Source organism: Zootoca vivipara, chromosome 5 (genome assembly GCF_963506605.1).
Source record: "Zootoca vivipara chromosome 5, rZooViv1.1, whole genome shotgun sequence".
Lineage (NCBI taxonomy): Eukaryota > Metazoa > Chordata > Lepidosauria > Squamata > Lacertidae > Zootoca > Zootoca vivipara.
This window is the reverse complement of record NC_083280.1, coordinates 44,683,585-44,707,004: the sequence shown is the minus strand read 5'-3', so window position 1 is coordinate 44,707,004 and position 23,420 is coordinate 44,683,585. Positions and strand designations below refer to the sequence as shown.

At 41.8% G+C, this 23,420-nt stretch overlaps 1 protein-coding gene across 2 annotated transcripts in view; it reads right to left on the bottom strand.

Moving 5' to 3' along the window:
* The window catches only part of SUFU (SUFU negative regulator of hedgehog signaling), a 76,652-nt gene that overhangs the window by 13,355 nt on the left and 39,877 nt on the right, over positions 1 to 23,420 (bottom strand). For both annotated transcript variants that reach the window (XM_035132658.2, XM_060274707.1), the window contains exons 9-10: positions 11,901 to 12,035; positions 10,910 to 11,048 (exon numbers count right to left, since the gene is read on the bottom strand). In XM_035132658.2, coding sequence (XP_034988549.1) covers positions 10,910 to 11,048; positions 11,901 to 12,035 — 274 coding nt within the window. The remainder of the gene's footprint in view (positions 1 to 10,909; positions 11,049 to 11,900; positions 12,036 to 23,420) is intronic.

Sequence of the window (23,420 nt, the reverse complement as noted above, 5' to 3'; positions counted from 1 at the left end):
GCAAAACAGCATTTTTTGGGTAGGGAGAGACAATGCTGCTGCAGCTTCTATGGAGGAAAAGCTTTTTTTGGGAACAAGCAGTTTGCTGTTGGAATCCTGCTAATTATTTCACTTATAAAAGTTGCCACCTTAGACCATTCTTGCTGTGACATATTCACACCATCTAAAACCTGAGGAAATATTTTTTTGTCCTTCAGAACGATTGTTTAAGCCACCAAATGGAATCACACAAACTAAGGTTTATTAAATTAGGTTGATGACCTGAACATGGACCTGGACCTGGACCAGTTCAAGCAGCCAGTTCACTTTCTGGACACCAGTGTGCATCTATGCAATGAAATGAAAGCACCACCTTATACCAGAAACCTACTGCATATTTGTACAATATTCTAACTTTCACCCCAAAGACACCACAAGATCCACTGTCCATAGCCAAGTCTTATTAAGAGAACTGCATCTGTTCCAACTGGTTGGACAGGGACTCACACCTTTAGGATTTACACCAGGCATTTCTTAAACTATTAACATCCACCCAATGAAGTGAAAAAGCAGGATCATCAAGTTTATACTTGTATCCAGAAATAATCTACTACAGGAGAGTCCCGTAAGGGGGAAAAATTGACAGAACCCCACCTGTCATGTACAGCTCACAAGTAAACCATGTCTGCAAAATGTCAAGGATCTACAGGCCATCCTGAACAATGATACTGTTTTCTCACAGGCCTTGAGTTGACTTATCCTTGCTTAAAGATAAAGGTAAAGGGACCCCTGACCATTAGGACCAGTCGTGACCGACTCTGGGGTTGCGGCGCTCATCTCGCGTTATTGGCCAAGGAGCTGGCGTACAGCTTCTGGGTCATGTGTCCAGCATGACAAAGCTGCTTCTGGCGAACCAGAGCAGCGCACGGAAACGCCATTTACCTTCCCGCTGTAGCCGGTACCTATTTATCTACTTGCACTTTGACGTGGTTTCGAACTGCTAGGTTGGCAGGAGCTGGGACTGAGCAACGGGAGCTCACCCCGTCGCAGGGATTCGAACCGCTGACCTTCTGATCGGCAAGCCCTAGGCTCAGTGGTTTAACCCACAGCACCACCTGCTTAAAGATACCTACTCTCAAATTCAAGGTTCTGGTTGACATATAAAGCCCTGAATGGTTGGGGCTCTGACTACCAGAAGGAGTGCCTCTCCTGCCCAGGGTCTGATATTTGCTGATGAGATCTTTTTAAGTACAGTACAGACCCTACTGCAACCCTAGATGCCTGAGTGTTTATTAGGACAAAGTTGGTGCACTATTGTAAGACCTAATGTTAAGGACTCGTGCACCTGCTCATATTCCTTTGAAAGATACTGTCACCTGCCAGCAATGTCCTTCTACATAAAGGCCAGTCTCTATGCAAAAGAGGAAATGTTCGCAAATCAGACACTAGAAATGGCAGCATTCAGAAACCAGTAAGAGTACATTTCAACATCCCAGAGCACTGTTGCTAACCTGAAAAATTGCATTCTCTGAAATTATTTTAAAGGAGTCTCCAGCGTGAAATTGTTGAATTAGAACCAATAAGTCCAAGTCTGTTCAGGCTTGAACACAGACAATAGTTTCCTGTTCAGTACAAATGTTAACTAACAATTGCAAAACTTAGGATAATTATATTATCACCAATTGCTGGTTTTGTTAATGTTTTTCCCCTTCTCTTCAGGTTTATAGTTGTGACAATTTATGTACTTGTTGCTGTTCACGGCCATTTGGTCCTATTTTCCTCTCTTTCTCTCTCCCTTCTCTATACCCATACTGCCAACTGTGTACTGTATCTGATGAAGTGGACTCCAGCCCATGAAAACATGATAATATAAACACTGATGCCATGGGACCCGTTGTTTTCAAATCTCTGCAATGTACCTACCCAATTCTGGACAGACATTGCCAAGAACAGTGCTTCCTTCCCTCCAACAGTGGAAGGGAGGGAGGGAGGCCTGCATCTTTCTACTGTTCATACTGCTAATGGACCTTCTTATATGAACAGCAGCCAGGAATTTAATGGGGCAAGAGCTGGCAAACTTGAGAGAGCTGACTGTTTCTTCTCTTGCTAAAAATGGGATGGTGCGGCAGAGTCATTCAAGCTTAGACTGTAGAATCAACCCTACGCTGGTCTCTAGAGAGGCTAAACATGGCTTAATAGTGCCTCTCAACATCTACCAGAGGGTAAGGCACAATTGCCTTGTTTTGCTTCAACAAACCTAGGGGATGCTTTGCACAGTGCTATGTATGTACACAAATCTTGAGAAAGTGATAAACTGCTAAATGGTTGCCTCTGGATAACCTTACTAGAACAGAGCAATTGTACAATATATTAAGCCAGCTCTCTAAGTTTGTTCAAGCAACAAGTAAAGCAGTTTGCAGTGGGTGTTGGTAATAGTGTTGGAATGTGCTTGTCACAATCATCACACTTCCCCTGTAAAGCTACACTACTCAAGGGAGACTTGAGGAAATGACACAAAAGACTCAACCTATATTGTTCCACAAATCTTTAGCATATATTGGTATTCCCAACATGCCACTGGGACTTGGGGAACTTTAAAGAAAAAAATTATCATTATTTTATTGAAACAAGAAATTACTCTTCAGAGGTAATCTCAAAAACTGCATGTCAGATACCCTTATTTTCTTATGAAATGCTTGGATAAGGATTTTTATGAAGAGATATCCTTCTTTATCAACGTAACAGAATTTTTTGGGCATGAAACCTAAGAGTGATTCAATGCACATCAAAGACATGGACCTTTCAAAAAGGTACATCAAGCTCCCTGCTTTAAAAATAAGAACCCAAGTCAAGGCCTGTTAGGGATTAGCCTTCTGTTAAATATTAAAGAAAAGTAGCTATCAGGAGGCAAAAATGGCTGAATAGTAGGACATTCCAAGGACTGGTTTTGAGTCTGGCTGGTTAAGTACAGTTGCAAATTATGTTTGCTTTTTTCACCTGATGCTATGGGTTTCACCTGTTTTGCCATATTTGTGACTTGTTTCCCTATGCTGCTGCATACCACCTTGGGACCCTACATGAAAAAGGGTTAAATAAATAAAATATTTGTTACAGCTGTTGCTATTATTACTGTTATATAGCCAAAGCTTGAGAAGAACTTGATAGCAAGGGCGATTAACAGAATGGCAGACTGAAGCCTTAATAGTGACTTCAATGTGCACAGTGGAGCTTCTCATTTCCCATGCCAGGCCTGGTTCAAGTGCTGCCCTGCATACTTGCTTGACAAGCCAAACTCCAGGCACTTTTGAAAGCAAATTTTGAATGCAGTATGAGCAGTGGCTGCTGCAATTTCTTGTGTATTTCTTCCCAATGTTCACATATGCAGCTACACTTAGACTACACCAAGCACAGAATTAGTTGTTACCACTACCTAAAAGGCAATGCCCATTTCTCACAGTGTCCAGCTCCTGGGAAGATGGCAAACACAACATAAAGGAAAGAGCCCTCCAACACTGTTGCTCCCAAGCATATTGTTGTATTCACTGGCATACTGCCTCTTAATATGGCATACTGCCGGGAAGGGGCAGCTGCCCCCCATCAAGTAAATAAATAAAAATACTTAACTAGAAGTAGAAACTGTAGAAAGATTTTTGACAGATTTTTCTGAGCAAAAGAAAGTAATGTAAACAGTTGTTGAGACATTTCATTTCAAATCTGCCAGACAGAGCCAGACAGAGGATGACAACAGGTGGGTGTCCTGCCTCCCCCCCCCAACATAAATCCTGCCTATGTCTATGGCATGGCTGTTTCATGCACCCATTATGGCTTACACCTGTTGACATGCCTATGCTCCGCAACAAATAGGAAGTTAAATTTATTTGGAAACAGATAACACACAGCAACATCAAGAGGAGACATTTTTTACACAGCTCATACCTATAGGCACAATCAGGTATGGCAGCAGCCTTCTTATATGAACAGCAGCCAGGAATTTAATGGGGCAAGAGCTGATGAAGTTAAACAACAGATCAACAGAGCCAGACAGATACCTAGAGAGAACCTGCTGCAAGACAGACCCAAAAAAGAAAATAACAGAACACCACTAGTCATCACATACAGCTCCCAAGCTAAAACAGTACAACGCATCATCAGAGATCTACAGCCTCTCCTGGACAATGACCGCTCCCTTTCTCAAGCTCTGGGAGGAAGACCTTTCATTGCCTACAGACAGCCACCCAATCTTAAACAACTCCTCACCCACAATAATACAACCACCAGACTTAACATGGACACTGGTACCAGAGCCTGCAATAAACCCAGATGCCAACTTTGCTGCCACATACACCCAGACAACACCATTACTGGCCCCAACAACATCCAACATACCATCTCAGGACTATTTAATTGCTCATCCTCTAACATTGTGTATGCCATCAAATGCCAACAGTGCCCTTCAGCTCTCTATATTGGACAAACAGGCCAAACCCTACGCCAAAGGATAAATGGACATAAATCTGACATCAGGAACCAGAAGACAGAAAAACCAGTAGGAGAACACTTCAATCTCCCAGGACATTCTATACAAGATCTCAAAGTAGCTGTCTTACTACAAAAGAATTTCAGAAATAGACTGGAAAGAGAAGTTGCTGAATTGCAACTTATCACCAAGCTCAAAACCATGGAGGGACCTGGTTTGAACAGAGATATCGGGTTCTTATCTCATTATACATGATAAGCGATCTTCAGCCATCCCAACCCTTGCTTTTTCATGCAAAACCATTTGCAGTCGTTTGCGGTCATCAACAGCTATCAGTCAGTCAATCACCCATTTCCACCACCCTTCTGAGTGATCCCCCCTCCCCATCCCCACCCCTCCCCACCCCTTCTCTACATAAGTGCCTGGAAACTTCCATTTCACTGTATCTGAAGAAGTGTGCATGCACACGAAAGCTCATACCAAAATAAAAACTTAGTTGGTCTTTAAGGTGCTACTGAAGGAATTTTTTTATTTTACTTCGATCCAGACCAACACGGCTACCTACCTGTAACCTAAATTGTAGGAAGTGACTGTGTCAAGGAGGGAAACGTTTGTATTTGTGGAGGCTCCCTATAAGGAAAAGTATGGTTCCAAAATGTGCTGGAAGCCTCCACATATATTAAAGGCTCCCCCATTAGACAGTCACCTTTTACAAAGTGGAACATGACAAAAACTGATGAAGGCCAGAGCTAGAATACTCATCCCTAACAGACCCTGTTTCCTTACCCACATTTCTTACAAGTGAAGGCAGATAGTGTTGCTATTTTTAATACTTTAATAATAGCTGGGAGGGGGTGACAGGGGAGATCCAACCAGAATCACAAAACTGGAGTGTGTTTTAACCACTCTCTCCACACCATTCTTTCTGTGGGTCAAAACATGCAGATATTATAAAGCAGTGGTGTCCAAACTTTTTTCAAAGAGGGCCAGATTTGATGAAGTGAAGGGCTGTGTGGGCCCTTTTTTAGGTTTGAAGTTGTTGACCTTTTTATGATTTTACCCCAAAGTTGTTCAGTTTTTTTAAGATTGAAGTTGTTGAGGTTTTTTTTTAGGATTTTACACCAGGAAATAAACTGCCAATAGGGCCAGATTAACCCAACCGGTAGGCCAGATTAGGCCCCTGAAACGGACTTTGGACATGCTTGTTATAACAGTAGTAATTTCTGCCCAAGACAAATGACAGCCCCAGGGATAGGCATTATCCCTTTCCTCTTACACTGTAGTTTCAATGGGGGGAGGCATGGCTGTAACTATTAAAATACTGTTTAAAAAACCAGCTGCCTACTGTTGTATCCAGTTTGGCCCTGAGCTGTAGAACTTTTGTCACCAGCAGCATAGTAACATCCAACAGCAAAATCATGTTACAGAAAATGGCTAAACATGTTAAAGAGACTGTAAATTACAGGACTACTTTTCAAATGAGTTTTCACCTAGATGAAGGTGAGGTCAGGCTCAGCACACCAGTTTCTCCAACCTGTGTATTTACAGCAAAATGAACATTTGTGCCAGTTTTGAAATAATGATGTTCGCCATTTTTCTTACCTTTCACATTATATTGTTAGATGTAAACATACAAATTCAGAGTGGGCAAGCAACAACTATGCATTTGCAAATGCCTGCTAAGCAGATAAAGACACAATGGAGCCAAGAGAGGGGTGGTCCTTTAATAAAGCAAATGCACTGGCAAATGCTTGTGTGCTGCTACATAAAGCATGAAGCAGCCATTCTATTATTTCAGAAAAGGGAATGTCTTGATGCAAGTTCTGTCTTAGCTTTTTAGTGCTTTGACTATTCCTAACCCCATGGACTGACAGATGCTAGAAGAAAACAGGAAGAAATGGAAAATGCTGTTTTAATAGCTCCAATGCTATTAAAATTTTTGTATGTAGTTTCTATGACAGAAAGCCCATTACACTACACTGGATAGGCTATTTGTTTGACCCAGCATGGCTGTTTTAATGCACACCTGAAGCATTCACTCTGCCCCCGGGAAGAGGTTTGCCTTAGCAGTATCTTCAGAAAGAGGTGCTGATGCTTTTGGCAGCCATTATTCCAGAGGAGCTGAAACCGTTGCTGGAAGCCTTTGATCATGTACAGCATTAGTATGAGTGTTACACATCAGAGACACTGCCACAGTAACTAACATACAAACAGAAGCTTAGTGCTAACAAATGAGACTTCTTGCTTGCTTAGCATCTTTGTGGCTCAAAGTGATTTTCTCATTGAACAATACCGGAGACAGTGGAAGGTGTTAGGGAATTAAGCTAGGCTGACACAAGGAATCCTGAAGTTTCAGCTTTGTGTAACTGATTAGCAGGTATAAAAAACTTGTAGAAAAGTTTTCTTCGTGGACTTTAATATGTAATGCTAAAAAATCTCAAATTTTGTGGCAAAAACCCCTTAATTTGCTATGAGATTATTATAAAACCTAAATAATAATATTAAGTTGCACTCCTCCCCCCGTACTATTTGGGGGAGCATGAAGAAGAAGAAGAAGAAGAAGAAGAAGAAGAAGAAGAAGAAGAAGAAGAAGAAGAAGAAGAAGAAGAAGAAGAAGAAGAAGAAGAGGAGTAGTAGTAGTAGTAGTAGTTTGGATTTGATATCCCGCTTTATCACTACCCAAAGGAGTCTCAAAGCGGCTAACATTCTCCTTTCCCTTCCTCCCCTGCAACAAACACTCTGTGAGGTGATTGTTTAGCTTCCTAAACGATCTGGAATTGTGTGTTCCAAGTTGGTGTTAGGGAGCTCAGCAAGTTCTGAGCTTAAAAAGGTGGAGAAAAAGGTATGCGACTGCAAGAGAGTATTAAAAAAGACATTGAGGAAGAACTATGAGCTGTACTGAGGGCAGAAGGCTCACTTTGTGACTAATGGATGCTCTCTGTATGAAAGATGGATAGAACATGCATCAAGTACTAGCAATGGTAGCTTTTGGGGGTTCCGGAATTTTGGTGTGTTCAATCACCTCACATGTAAGCAAGGTGGGGCCAACTGTAGAACTCAAACCATGAAGTCAAACAAAATGGGGTCTGTAGTCACTGCAAGTCAGCTCATCAGTGGCAGCTGCAAGCCCCACTTCCAGCAGGGACTGGCTGCACTCGTGAGATCCTGTGTAGAACCAATCCCAGAAGCGGATTTGACACCCATTTTAAAAGGCACCAGATAAAAGCCTGCTCCCAATGCAGCTGTGTCTTTTTACCTGCCTCACACCTGACATGTGATGTCAAGTGTGGGGTAAGTGGACATGGATTGGGGGAAATTGCCTCCAGAGGTATCTCACCACTGGGGTAATCCATTGGACGTGTGGCTGTCTTTCAACAATGTTCACTGAGGCAGAGTGTGTGCCTATTAACAGATACTGACTGCCAGGGATTTTATTATTTCAGAGTTAAAACATCTAGACTGGATTTCAGTTTGCTTCCAAGGTTTTGTTTGTTTGTTTTTACCAGAGAAGTGAGTAGTTTGCTTCCAAGTTAAATGCAAAATACTGGGTTATGTTTTGTTTTCCTTTTAACGCCTTAAACAGGCTAAGGTCAGGGTATCTAAGAGCAGCCCTGCTGGATCAGACAAGGGGATGAGCTGATTTTTCTTGCTCAATTTAATTCACCTTCACCTTGGCAAGATTAGTACTTAAAGTGGAGCTAATCAATTCTTTGTAAACACACCTTGTAGAAGTATGGCCTTAGGGGTTTTGGCAGCTGATTTTCTGTAAGGTAGTAGTAATAGAAGGAAAAGGTGCTTTGGAAACATGAGTGCCATATTTCCAAAGAAGGCATACAAAGCACTGGTTGACCTCTGTGTAAAGATTCAGAGAGCACAGCTGGATTGCTGGCTGCTAAAAGGTTTAAAGATCTTTCTATAAGGATGCACATTGTATTTAATTTATAGCTGAACGTTTACATTTCATCATGTTCAGAATCAAGAAAAGTCAATCTGGATCTTCCTTAGTTCAGTCACATGCTCACCTTTATATAAATCCATCCTTGCTATCACAATTTCCTGGTGGTTTTTACATTAGGAAACATAATATAATCCTCTACATGTCTACTCAGGAGTAATTCCCATTATGTTCAATGGAGCTTATTCCCAAGTAAACGGGCAAAGGTTTATAGTCTGAATCTTAGTACATTCTCTATTGTTATTGTTCTCCAAAACATGCTTTCCATTTAGAGAGAAATACCTTTATGCTTCTAATGAGAAGTCAAACCACTCATTTAGAGGTCACATTTTTACACTTTCACACATCTCCCACTTCCTTGCTAGACAAAATGAAACACAGTAAAAGGGCTGGGTACGAGGAGACACTGTTAGGTACAGAATCGAACAGGGAGTAAATGTGGTTGGGTGTTCAGAGCACACCCAGCCCCAATGAGGATAAGCAATTGGTAGTTAAGTTCTTTGTTGGCAAAGCACTCAACTACATCAGCTCCTAAGGTGCAAGGGATATACACAGCACTCCTACTAATTAGCTAGCTAGGCACCTACTTCTTCAGACTTGTACTCTGGCCCAGACAGTTGGAGCAACCATGCCCCTTCCAGCTCACTTAAGCCCCCTCACACAAGCAACTGGCGGCTTCACCTGCACAGCAGCTCCAGCTGCTCCTGTCGCTTTAAGCCCCTCCTTGTCCTTGGAGACAGCAGGGGAGGGACAGAGGAGCCCCCCCTTCTTCCTCCAACCCCAGCTCCTGCCTCATCGGTGGCACGGAACCCCACAAATGGCCTCTTTCCCTGCCCCATCCTCCTACCCCCATGCCTTCTCTGCCCACCCCTTGGGACTCCTGCTTGTCTTGTCCCTGACATTGGGGCATTCTTTATCTGATTATACAAAACCTCTGCTGAGGACAAATGTGCTCTTCCATCCCCCCCAAACATGGGTTGTGCCAAGCTGCTATTTCATTCTGAAAACTAAAAATATTCTACAACTACAGGTTCACCTACTAACCTGCTTGCTCTAGGCCCTAACTACTCATTCTAGCTTTCCTATATCTGTCAGTTATGTCTAATTATAGGGCAGGTATCAGCAAGAAGGAAGGCCAGAGGTGCATGAAACTGGGTAAGGTTATTTCCAAAAATGCCACACCCACAACCAGGAAATGTAGACTATTCTTTGTCTGTTCTGAAAAGGGCCTGTACTTTCACTCTGTGCTTTCTTAACAGCCGGAGCACTAACTGAGAAGCTATATAGGGCTCTTCAATACATTCCCACATGGGCAAATCCTAAAAAGCCATTATCTGGAGCAAATATTCAGAGGCCACAGGCAATAGTACAAGAACCAGAACAATGGACTACTAGATCCTTTGAGTGTCTATCCTAAATCATTAGTGTGCTGGGAAAGCGAATCCATTTCTCAGAAAACAAGCTTACAGGGACTTCCTACAGATCTTCAACATGTTCTAAAAGCGTATCAGGCTCATATGCCTTAAGAAAATTAAAACAAACAAAAAAAGTTCATACCCAGCCCAATTGTGACACCTACAGGAGCAAAGAACTGAAGGATTCTTAGGAAAGAAATGCATCTTGAAAACTAGGGGGGCAGAAATGGCCACACATCTAAACTTCCTGTCCTTTTCTGAACTAGTTGTAGATTATATACACAAAGCTACAGCCTCTGAAAGTATTTCAAGACAAGAAAGAGTCCTAACCTAACTGTATCTTGTGAGATACAAAAGCCATGCAGAGTCCCATCCTTCATAGGCATGGATTTCACTCAGTTGTTTCAAATAGTTCCTCTATTTCCTGCCCCCACTAGCTCATCCTAGAGGATGTATGCAGTTATTATGGCAGGATTTTAGGAAAGGTGAAACATACCCAGTGTACAAAGGGCCAGGAGGAGTGCTGTCATTTCTAGGAATTCATGTTGTGGATACCTTAAGGAAAAAACTCTTAAATCAAAAGTGTGTTACAGTTTCATCTTAAGGGAAGCGGAATTCTATGGCTCTCTCCTCAAAACCCAGGCCTCTTCACAACAGCGCCCTAAGCGAAAATCATTTTGCAAGGTTCCCATTTCTGCAGTTTTGATTTTCCTTTTGAGTTTTTCATGGGTTCAAGTATTGTAACCTTGTCTTCTAGGCTGCATCGTGCTGTTCAAAAACAGTAACTACAAAAGGCAGCTGCATTGCAGTGGTAAGAGAGGGAATTAGAGGATGCAGAGTTTGTAAAATGTTCTGGGATTCTGGGAGAGAAAATTGCTGTTTACACAGAACAGAGTATTAGAGACTGCCATTACTTTTTGGCTTTAAATTCTCTTTCCTAAACACTTCAAAAGAAACTGCAGCAGAATGCAAAGGCTTCCTTGGCCTAAAAATAATATAGCAAAATGAAGTGAAGAAATGTTCTTTTGGGAAGAAGGCGGGAGTGACTGAAGCAAGATGGAAAGAGGATGAGAGGGCTCTTACTTGTAACCAAGGCCCATGTGCTGCATATGGATGCTCCTCTGTAGCAAAAGCCCCTTCAACTCCTGTTGACACAAAAGTGATTGCTGTATCTCCCGTAATACTTTTGTATGTAAAGTGCCGTCCATGTAATAGTCTGCCCCTGGAAGAGTAAATATAAACACTCATAAATGCGATCTCTAAATCCACAGTATCTTCTCCATGTGACACACTACTGTATCATAAGCACTAAACTGCTCGGTCATACCCCATTTATGTATCCCTCTGATGCCTTCAGTTTTATATTTTTATATTTTATGTATCCCTCTGATGCCTTCAGTTTTATATGTTTATCTTTGTATTGAGAAATGTTTTTGTTTCTGACTATCGGTCGAATAAAGTATATTGATTGATTGACTAAACTGCTCAAGTCTCACAGCATCTAAGCACATTACTCTAAATTCGCAGATAATAAAAAAGTAAGGCATAAGTGGGTGAACATAACATGACCACACTAACATATGATTAAGGCCCTTGCTGACTATTTTGGCCCTGGGTAAAAAAAAGAAGACTTAGATTTGACCCATGTTTCAGTTTCATTACTGATGAGCATAGTGCAGCCTCATGGGATCACACCACAGGGAATTAGCTCCTACACTATTGAGTGTGTTATAAGGGAGCTCAAGAGAAAGCAATTCCATACCTAAACTCCACTTTCAACAACTCCACTCAATCATACTCTTCCTCACTAACTGCAATACACAATCTTTCATAAATCAATCAAATCAGCTGACAATTACTTAGGATTATATTGATACAGGGCTGTATATAAGAGGGTGGTAGTTCACAGAAAGCTGTAGTTCACAGAATTATAGAAATGTAGAGTTGGAATAGACACAGAGGATCATCTTGTCCAATGCCCTGCAATGCAAGAATATGCGGGGTTCGAACCTGCAACCTTGGCATTATCAGCACTATGCTCTAACCAACTGAGAAAACCAGGCTGACTACTCACCTTAAACAAAGTGGAATCAATGCTCCTGATTCCTGGTTGAATTTCAGGTGCACACTCTCAAGCTGTCTTGTGCGAATCAACTCATGAGGAATAATTGTTGCCGAGCTTTCACTTTCTAGGCTGTCCTTCCGACTCCTAAGAGAAATAAAAACATAGGTGTGCTTTTAGAGCGCAAGACCAATACCCTGCTTTACATCACTTTGTAAAGAAGATTTTTATTAATGGCAAAGGCAGACAGCTGTGCCCTGGAAAATGGACAACACACTTTTCCAACGGAGAGGAGCATGGCTGTATGCAACCATCCTCAGCAAGGGCACACTATGTTCTACCCTCCAACTTAATATTTCAGCGTATCACATGCCATTCCATTTTGATCCAGTAATTCTGGCTCACAGGCAACTTGTTCTCCAGCTCTCTTCATGTGCTCCAAAGTGGTTACAGTAATCATGGGGGGGGGGGCAGTAGGGTAAAATGTGCCAAGTCCACCACTATTGCCTTCAAACCTTTGAAAGCATTCCAATACACACAGGAAGCCACTACAGATACAAAAGCCTTCCACTGCAGACAGACATTCTCCTTTCCCAAGGCAGAAGGCAAAAAAATAGAGAGAGGAGGGGTGAGCGATGAAACAAACACACTTGTCCTTGCTGCCTCATCTCACAAGTTTCAGGACTTTGAGGCACCTCATTTTAGTATAATCTATATATATTTTTAAGGTGTAACTCCTACTTTCTAGTATCCAGGCCACGCTTAGGTCTTGTGATTCAACTGGATTTGTGCCTCACTGGGGGAAATGGCCAGAACTGTCGAGGGAGGCTTGACAACATTTTCCAAATCCAAGCTTTTGCAAATAATCATGAAGACGTTTGTCGGGATTGTATAACCTGAAGGTAGTAGCTATGGGTTGGGAATATAGAATCATAGAATTGTAGAGTTGGAAGGGACCCTGAGGATCATCCAGTCCAACACCCTGCAATGCAGGAATATGCAGCTGTCCCTTACGCGGACTGAACCTGCAACCTTGGGGTTATAAGCACCACTGAGCTATATGCATTGCACGTGAACAACCAGCTGAGAAGTGACCTGATGTCATTTCCCTGCTGGAGGAATCCTATTTGAGATATCACTTAGAGATGGTAGCATACCATGAAAATACTGGGAACCTGCTAGAGCCAAGCTCCTGCAGTATCCATATTAGTATTTGTATGCCTGCATAAATTTGTTAAGTCATCCAACCTCTCACATAGCCGAGATGTATGTAGCAAGCATGTCCCGCTGAGTAAAATAGGATGGTTCACAAGTAAATATTCATAATATTGCCTTTTCACAGTTAAAGACCCACAGGCATATTTTCCAGAGGATTTTTCACTGCACAGCCTAGCCAGATCCTATCATGGATGGCCTATTTTTACAGGCATCTTATAAGGCACTGTGAATATCCTCTTCAATGTAGAAACAACCTTACTGCCAATTTTATTATCATAGTGAGCTGGAATCAGTGTGAGAAGTTACTGATGCTTCTAGACATCATCTGTGATGATGGAGTCACTAAAGGAAGAATGACCGTGTCTGTTAACACTTAGTATTGATTCAAATATACATTCACACACAACGGTACCTAAAGACGTGAAACGTCTTCCTAAGTGGTACTCGACAAGTCTGGTTGCCTTAGAAGCAAAGTTTCAAACACTGTTATATGGAATTTTTAAGAGATCAGGTCAGTTCTTTTTATTATTTAAGAGATCAGGTCAGTTCTTTTTTATTATTCCATATAAACACTGTTATATGGAATTTTTAAGAGATCAGGTCAGTTCTTTTTTATTTCTTGGTTTACAAAGATATGTGCAATGTCTCTCATAAAAATTTTACAAATCAGTTTCATTTGTCAAGACATTGGGAAGAAATGGGGAAAAGAGCTAGATGGGGTGGGGAGGGGTGACGATTTTTTTTGTTTTTGTTTTTTAAAATCAGGTCAGTTCTTACAGTGCTGCTTGATTTACATATGGGAATTAGCAAAGGTGTGTATCATGCACACAGTCTGAAGGCAGTCTGAGGTCCAAACACAAGGTCAGAATAAGAAGCAAGATCTGAAGGCAGTCTCAAGTCCAAACATCAGGGTGGTGGCGAGAGGTCCTAGTGAACAGTTTGGTAATCAGGGGATATTTAAGTCTAGAAGCTGGTGCACGCATTGTTCCAGGACTCTGTCTAGAACTGAAGGCTTTTAAGCTTCAAGTCTTCAGAGCCCCTACTTGTGAAGAGTGGCTTATTCTCAAATAATATCTCTTTACTCAAGTGGATACTTTATTCCTCAGGCAAGTACCTGCAGCTGGAGCTTGACCAATTCTGCACCATTAGGTACCTGCACTCCTGAGGACTAGGTAGCCACTTGGCATCTGTCTCCAAGACAAAGATGGGGTTACCTGTCCCGAGGGCACAGAATCAACATATCTGCTTCAAGAGCCATTGCCATAGACTGCACCGTTGTGATTTTATCTTCAGGAGCTCCACGTGAGCCCTCAAAAAAGATTCCTCCAGCAGGGACATGACATTCGGATCACTTCTCAGTTAGCCGGTTGTTCACATGCAATAAATATCCATAGCTACTGCCTTCAGGTTATACAACCCTGACAAACTTGGTCATGATTCTTTGCAAAAGTTTGGTATTGGAAAACTTTGTCAACCCTTCCTCAACACTTCCTGCCAGTTTCCCCAGTGAGGCACAAAACCAGTTGAAAGAATCACACCTAAGCCAGCAAAAGTTTTATTAATGCCAACCTCTCTATAAGATACTAGCCATTCTTTAATAGATGGAAGGCATAAAGAAAGGATGGGGAAGCTATGGTTCTCTGGATATTGCTGGACTCTGGCTCCTAACATTCCTGGTTATTGGCCACCCTGGTTGGGGTTGATAGAAGAGCACAACAACATTTGAACGGACACTGGTTCCCTACCCTGACTTACCGAAGATGGCTATAATCTAAGGGTGAAAAAAGGGAATAAACCTCTCCATGCAAATAGTGAAGAAAGATGTGAACAAAACCCTTTGTGATTTCATCTAAGGCAAGCATGGTGAATACTTTTCAACAAAGGGCCACAGACTCCTGTGGGCAACCTTTCAAGGTATTCATGTCAGTCATGCATACAGCCAGATCCAAAAGTAAGTAAAGTAGAACAATGGATGTGACTCTTACCTTTCTATAACAGGCTATATCCCAACTATGTACAACTCAGAGATTTCTACACATCTCCACTCTGACAACCAACAGAAATGGCAAGGACACATTCCTCCGAGGGATAAGCACTTGATCGGGGTACAGAGCAGGGCTAGTGAGAAATATGGATGGGGAGAGAGGCCTAGAGGGCTGCATTCAACTTGCAGGCCAGAGATTCCCCACCCAATTTAATGAACCCTGGCAAGAAGGCAGAGGAGGATGTCTTCCATGACTCACTGATTTATTCCAGCCCACCATTTCAGAACTGTTGCCATGTGGGTCATAGAACATTCAGGTTGATACAGCTGGAACCTCTGGAGAAAATATATTTCACTCCCCGCCAAATGCTTTCAGACTAGATAGGATACAGAACTGCACTGATGTGTAGGTGGGGCCTTTGTTTTTTTGTTTTTTGTTTTAAAAAACCCAACCATAGCATGGAGCAGACTCTTGAATAATGAGTTTGGCAGTTTAACATTTTGTTCTAAAAAACAAAATGGCGAACATCATTATTTTGAAACTGGCACAATTGACCACTAAGTTAAGCTTTCTTGATCTCCACTGTACATTTAGCAAAATTATCCTGCTACCCACACATTCTATTTATCTGACATTAACTCTTAAAAGCAGCATACAGTTGAACCTTTACTTAGCACCACCTCTTCTTACAGCCATTCCAAGTCATGACCGCGGCAAACCGGGAAGTAACCGGCGGGTTTGCCACCGTTCACGCATGCGCAGAAGCAGGCAATCGCTGCCTGCGCACAATGGTGCCTCTCCCAGTGACCTGTTTTGACCCCCAGATGGACCTTCGGAACGGATTATGCTTGCAAATAGAGGTTCCACTGTATTGTCACCAGAAGAATATCAAATTTTGACTGTGAGTTGTGGAAGACTTGCTCCCTGTCTTACCAGCCCATTCCACCTGGCTTGGGAGGGCACAGCCCTGACTGACTCCAGCTATAAAAGCTGAGGCTGCTGAATAGACTCTTGGGTTGGGGTATTGTTTAGGAGGGATTGTTGGGGGTTCTTTTTGGTGCTGTTATATTATTTTTTGTATCTTTATGTTTACATCTTATTTATGCAGAAATTGTTCAATAATGGTTGTGTACTTTTGATATGCTTTATTCATTGTTTTTGACTACTTTTGATATGTTTGTAATTATGTAAATCTTTTCACGTGTAAGCTGTCTTGAGCATGGTTTTAACTATGGAAAGATGGCATACAAATTACTGTAATTTTCTATGTATAAGACTAGGGTTTGTTTTTTTACCAGAAAATTAGGTTTAAAATTGGGGCTCGTCTTATACACAGGTAGTGCTAAGGAGTGTTTTCTTAATTTGGAGTCCCCCAAAATAGGGGGTGTCTTATACATGGGGGCATCTTATACATGGAAAAATATGGTAAATGGTGATGGTGAAATTTTTCATTCCTAAGTTGCAAGCTAAGAAAACAGTTGCAAACCTTATGGACACTGGAACCAAACTGTCTTTACTCTGTAGTTATAATAAAAGATGAGATTAAGTATTCATCGTGATGCTAAAAAAAAGGGCAGAATTCATGCTTATACTCTGATGCTCCAACTGTGACAATATATTTAGCTCTAGTGTTAAAGCAGTAATAATGGCAGCTGTGTGTTTCTCCAGACAGCAATTTACAAGTAAATTTACAAGTTTTGGGGATTAGGCTCACATTATTTTTTTGTATGAGGTCCACTGCTGAGAGAACGCTAAACCATAGGAGTTCTAGGGCATAATGGAAATAACTGCATCCACTTAGATTTACTTAGCTGTGCTTCTGTTTACAAAAACCCCAAATAGAACTGTTCTTACTGTAGATTGTGCTCTAGTGTTAACTTGCCCACATGAATTGTGCTTCAGTGCCAACTTCTCCATCGCCAAGCCCTAATCACAAGATCAGGTTCATTCATCTTACTGAGAAGGGGGTTGCTATTGACCAGAGCACCAAACTACACATAAAACAACAGTGACCAGAATGCAAATGCCATGTTGTCCAAATGCAGTGTTATGCATCCAGAACTGCTGTAGCTGGGTCCACAGAACGTCATAAATCAATAGAATATTCCGTACTATTGTATAAAGGCGTCTCTGCAGCTTCAGAAGCCCATATCTGTTTCTGGCAAGTGTAGCTGCACAGCATATGTTGTGTATCTGATCACAGGTTACATTATAGTTACATTATAGTTACATTATGATTAGCTACATATCTCAGGTTCATTCTGGACTGCTACAGAATAGGCTGTTAGCATAACAAGGGATATTTATGTATTTTTCTTTCTCAGAAAAACGAACAGAACAGATTTAAAAGTCCATGAACCCTCCACATGCCTTTTGCTGCTGCAATTTCCTCCCTTAAAGCTCTGCCTGCTCCAATATTCCAGGAGTCTGTTCCCCTAACCTGAACAGTGCCTCATTTCCTGGCTTGACCACATCCTGATGAGCTTCTTCTCAAAACAAGACAATATATTAAGTCCCTGGAATAAGCTCCCTCTAACCCATATGTGATTCAGATTTGCTGGTTCTAACTCTTGAACCAAGAGATTTTCTTTACAGAGTGACTCTGGAAGCGTAGAATTCCCCATATAATTTGTCTCCTAAGTGAAGGCCCTTCTCTTTGCCTTGCCAACCTTTGAATGGGAGGGTACTGGAAAGGCCACCCACACATTAGATGTTCAATAACCTACACACTAAGCTGAAAACCAAGTATGCAGGAGATTTTCACATTCTTCAAGCATGAATGAAAATCCATGCCTGGCCTTTGGAAAAGAAGGCAACCTAGATAGGGAGGGGGGGAATCAGTGTGGGAGGGGAAGAACCCAATAATTCATTACTGCACTTTCTTTTATCTAAAAATTGTAGCTTTAAAAATGACAGTTTAGCAAGCCTTTTGTTTCAATTACTTGTATTTTTGTGACCACCCATCTTGGCCTCTCACTGCTCCTTCCCAAAAGTGTTAGTAAAAGGTGGCACAAGTTTTCTTTTTTGCAGTAACTAGCATGTAAAAATATTGTAAACATCTCCACCAGACTGAATGCTTCACCCAACCAACACAAATAATTCATGATCCTCAGTTTGCATCCAGAAAGAAATGAAACAAAAAACTGACAAAAGCCAAGGCTGCTGTGTTAGGAGAGGGAGAGCATTTGAATGAGAGCAATGTGCCGGAAATGCCCCAGTTTGAAGACTGCATATCTAGCATTTTATGGAACTGGAGGGGAATCTGAGATTAAAGCTCATTCCCTAGTGATTGAAGGATTGTGGGAGGTGTAAGTGTGGGCAGTTGTCAGATTAATTCTTTAGATGATTAAGTTCTTTTTGTTTCTTTAAAGCTGTTTGTAGTCATGTTTGAAGTCTCTTCATTCTGAGCGAGTGTAATGCAGCAGTTACCAAGGTGACTTTTGCTGACTTTCAACTATTTCTTCCCCCATCTTCTGTTCTTACCAACAGCCTGAATTGGTTTTTAAATCTTGTGAATTGAGATGAACAACAGTGCTGTTAGCCGCAGTGCTGTTAACTGCAGCCACATTAGACTTTGGCACTGGGCTTGTGCAGCAGTTGGCCAAACTAGTAACTTGCAGCAAAACCACATACTGCAACAGCATCTCCTTATCTTTTTACTATATGCAAAATGACTGAAGAAACAACCTGGTTAAAACACGGCATGACCACATGCACAAACCTGCAACCACCTTTGGTCCTCTTGCCACATTAGAAATGGATGGCTGAAATCAGCATCCCTTAATGCCAATTAGTAAAAATCTTTAGGCCCCTGGAGATATTCCAACATTTACTTGCTACAAAAAGTTTATCCATTCCATTCTTGGTTTAAAAGTCACATGCACAAAACTGACACAGAACCCCTTGCAAACTCTTAAAGGTAAAGGTAAAGGGACCCCTGACTGTTAAGTCCAGTCGCGAACGACTCTGGGGTTGCAGTGCTCATCTCGCTTTACTGGCCGAGGGAGCCGGGGTACAGCTTCTGGGTCATGTGGCCAGCATGACTAAGCCGCTTCTGGCAAACCAGAGCAGCGCACGGAAACGTTGTTTATCTTCCCACCGGAGCGGTACCTATTTATCTATTTGCATTTGACGTGCTTTCGAACTGCTAGGTTGGCAGGAGCAGGGACCAAGCAACGGGAGCACACCCCGTCGTGGGGATTTGAACCGCCGACCTTCTGATTGGCAAGCCCTAGGGTCTGTGGTTTAGACCACAGCGCCACCAACTCTTACTTTGCCGCAAACTATATTTTGCAATTTTATCCAAACCAGGCAAATTCTGGTTTGCAAAAGCCAGAGATTGCAAGCAAAGCAGAGTTCACAGGTAGCTGAAGAAAGAATCTAACCACACAAATTCAAGGCTCAATAATGCCAAACCACAGTTCAATGTTACATTTGAACTGACACTATGTCCATTTTATATGCTAGGATAGTACAATTCAGCAAACAGGAAAATGATAATCTGATGTTAGTAGAGTTTAACTTGCATGTAGTGCAACAACCTTAGCATTGTGAAAGTCAGTCTCCTCCGCTTCACAACTGAACTGGAAAAAAGACAGCATTTGAGCACTATTAAGCTGAGTAAGACATTTATACTTCAATTTTGCCGTATTCATAGTTGAGAAAGCCTTACTGCCTAGAATATTGCTTTGGTTAACCCATTATTTAAACTGCTTTTAGATTCTCATACCACACAACTTCCCTGTGTTTCACCTGAACAAATGGTGCACTCACACTAATTCCATGTTGTATCACAGACTACAAATGGTCTTTAGAACATTCTCACTGAGAAAAGGTGTTTAACAGATACATGATAAATAATTTGAGTTGCATTCAACTAAGTCCTACTCAAGAGTAGAACTGGCACCCACCCTTTTATTTCTAATCCCATTTTGAAGTATTGAGACCATGGGTTTGATCTGCATCTCCTAGATTTCTAGTGGGATGAAGCAGCAGCTTAAAATATGTTAAGGTTTCTGATGCAGGATTTATTGTACTGAGAACTATTAAGAAGTCTGGCTGATCTTTGCTACTCTGAGCCAGGGCATTTCATACCAGCCCATTATGCTGAAAGTGTGCTTAAGATTGTTGCCAGTTCTGACAGTTGTGTGCCCGTGCTAGCCTTTCTTCCAACATCCATCACAAAGTATACATCAGAAAGAATAAAATACAGCTTCAGCATACACAATCATTCTAATACTCCAATTTTACTACATATACCAGTTCTCTCATATCCATTATTTTGGGCATTTTATTTGGCCAAGAGGCAGAGAACTAACCTTTTCCATGATGGTGTATATTATGATAACTGGAAGTAAGAGAGCTTTTTCATTTTTCACATCCTGACTGTTTGTCTGAGGTGCTCCCACGGTTCCCCTCATCTTCCTTAGAAGCTGCATATCTTAACTCTCCATCTTACTCATTGATCTGCCTTGCCCTTGCTCCAACACAATATGCAATGCATGGCTACCTAAACTGTGTTCTAGCTGCATCTGGGTGGGCTTAAACAATCCAAACCACCACCCTTAACAAGACCCTAATCCTAAAGATTTGTTCTGGTTCTGAGACTCTGAAAAAAGTCACCATGTCTGTGATGGTACATTCCCATGGTTGAATTTGCTCTATTTGCAGGTGAAAAATGCTTGGGATCAAACTATTTGAAAGGCTTAGCATAACATAGTTTAACAACTCCTTTTCTAAGCTGAGAGCAAGAGTACTGGGTAACCAATATTAATACTTTTTGCAGGTTTGCTAGTCATACATTTCAGCATATACACTGAGTCAATAAGTGCTATCAACAAAAATAATTTTGATAATTTTGTCTATAGGCCTCCACTTACTAGGCTAATGTGAAAAGAACCTACATCACAGGCAGTAATAACCTTCTTTAGCATGCTCTGAAGAGTTTAAGATCACACACAATGCAAGATAGAGAGCTTGTCTTCAGCTTAAAGTTTGTAGACCTAATACCATGTGCCACTATCCTTGGCCAAACCAAGGTCCAATCTGGAAGGTAAATTCTGTGGCCAGTGCCAGATGCTTCTGATCAAGTGCATGGAAAGCTGCAGAAAAAAACAGTCTTCTTTAAACAAAACAAAACAAAACAAAACAACCAGAGGATACTAGAGGCTATTTAAGAGTTTCTGCAAGTAATTTAGGCTGCCACCATAACCTCACTAACCTGGGAGTGAACCCCATCAAATTCAATGGAACTGAGTAAGCATGGTTAGAATTGCTCTGTTAGATAAATGGCAACAATCACCATGCCATCACTTCCTTACTTCCACTAGCTTAAAAGGCCAATAGCTCAGTTCAGAGGTAAAGGTAAAGGGGACCCCTGACCATTAGGTCCAGTCGTGACCGACTCTGGGGTTGCGGCGCTCATCTCGCGTTATTGGCCGAGGGAGCTGGTGTACAGCTTCTGGGTCATGTTTCCAGCATGACAAAGCTGCTTCTGGCGAACCAGAGCAGTGCACGGAAACACTGTTTACCTTCCTGCCGGAGGAGTACCTATTTATCTAATTGCACTTTGATATGCTTTCGAACTGCTAGGTTGGCAGGAGCTGGGACCGAGCAATGGGAGCTCACCCTGTCGCAGGGATTCGAACCGCCGACCTTCTGATCGGCAAGCCCTAGGCTCAGTGGTTTAACCCACAGCGCCACCCGTGTCCCTCAGTTCAGAGGTAGGTCTCCTTAAATATCTGAAGCCCAAAGAAGCAACATTCATGCAGACATGCAATCCCATCTCCAGCCCAGCCCAGCATAGACTGTATTGCAGTTTACTGATTATGCAACAGAGGGCTTTCTAAGGCTACTTCATGGAAGAAAGAAAACAAATATTCCCTATTAACTGTTATTCTTGGACTCTTCTGCTCAGTTACACACATGGGGCTGAATCTGCACAGTTCCCCTTCCTCTATAACCACCTGGAAGCAAATAGCAGGGCACAGTAGCTTCTCATTTAGTTATTTCACACCACCAAAAAGCTGCAATTCAAATCATGTCAGTTATATTCCTCTTGAGGAGGAGAGGAGTACAATGCAATTCCAACATAAAAGGAAAAAACTTCATTTTCTTCATGACTTGTGCGATCCTACATACAGGAGACTAGCAAACTGGCTTACATGGAAAAATCTGTCAATTACACAACGGAAGAACTGCCTGTTCTACTCGTGCAGCCTCTCTTGGTTGGAGGACCCTAGTGTAGGCTAGATGATCTTTAAGAAGATTAAGAAAGACCATGTTGCCCTCCTGAAATGTCTGTTAGGTATTAGCCTTACCAGAAAGCAACAGAGGATAACAAAGACAATCAGCCAGACTACTGTACATACAAAGTCTACATCTTTGAGAAAGACTGGCAAGATACCAGCAGACCTTTTTGCTATTGGCAAAACCTGTGGAACAGCTGGGAATTTTGATAATTCCTGATTCTGATTAAACGAGAAAGTAAGGGCTTGACAAAACACAGTGTGGAGAGAGTATGGAATACAAAGCAAGTAATGAAAGCTTCTTAGCTTTCTGAGGCCGCACCAAACCAATTCTATGACAGCATCTCACGTTCCTTTGCTTGTTCATAATCTTATTCTTTGCTAACAGTACACACCACCTCTGTGGAGTTTATTCAAACACCCTCAAGACTCATGTCATTGCTCTTCATTCCAGTGAACTGACTTGTGTTCTGAGATCACAAACAACCTCCCTTTCAATGAGTATACCAACCTGTCACAAGTATTTAGAGCACTCTGGAACAGCATCTTTGACAAGGGTATAAACCACATGTTGTCTGAGAGCAATATTCAACCACCATTTTGGGGTGGCTCTAAATTATACATTTTTGAGGAGGGATGAAAGTAAGCTATTAAAGTTCTAATAAACTATGACAAAAGGCGCTTGGATGTAGTAGTAGGCATAGTAGTCTCAGCAGTTATTATTATTTAATTAAATTTATACTCTCCTATTGTAAAGTCCATCTAAACTCACATTTTAACCCCCCCCCCTTTCTTGTGACAGGCAACAACAAAATTCCTTTTGTGTACCTGGAAATTATCATTTTGGGACCACCCTACTCTTTTGTGAGTCTTTGTACATCAGAGGCCAGACTTCCCCAACCTGGTGCCTTCCAAATGTTTTAAACTACAGCTGCCACCAACTAGCACAACCAATAGTCAGGGAGTGGTGAAAGCAGTATCAAAAACATCTGGAGGGCACCAGGCTGGTGAAGCCTATCAGAGATTATAAGTACCTGGACTCAGTGCATCTCTAGGAAACCATGAAATGTGTGTTTCTTGCT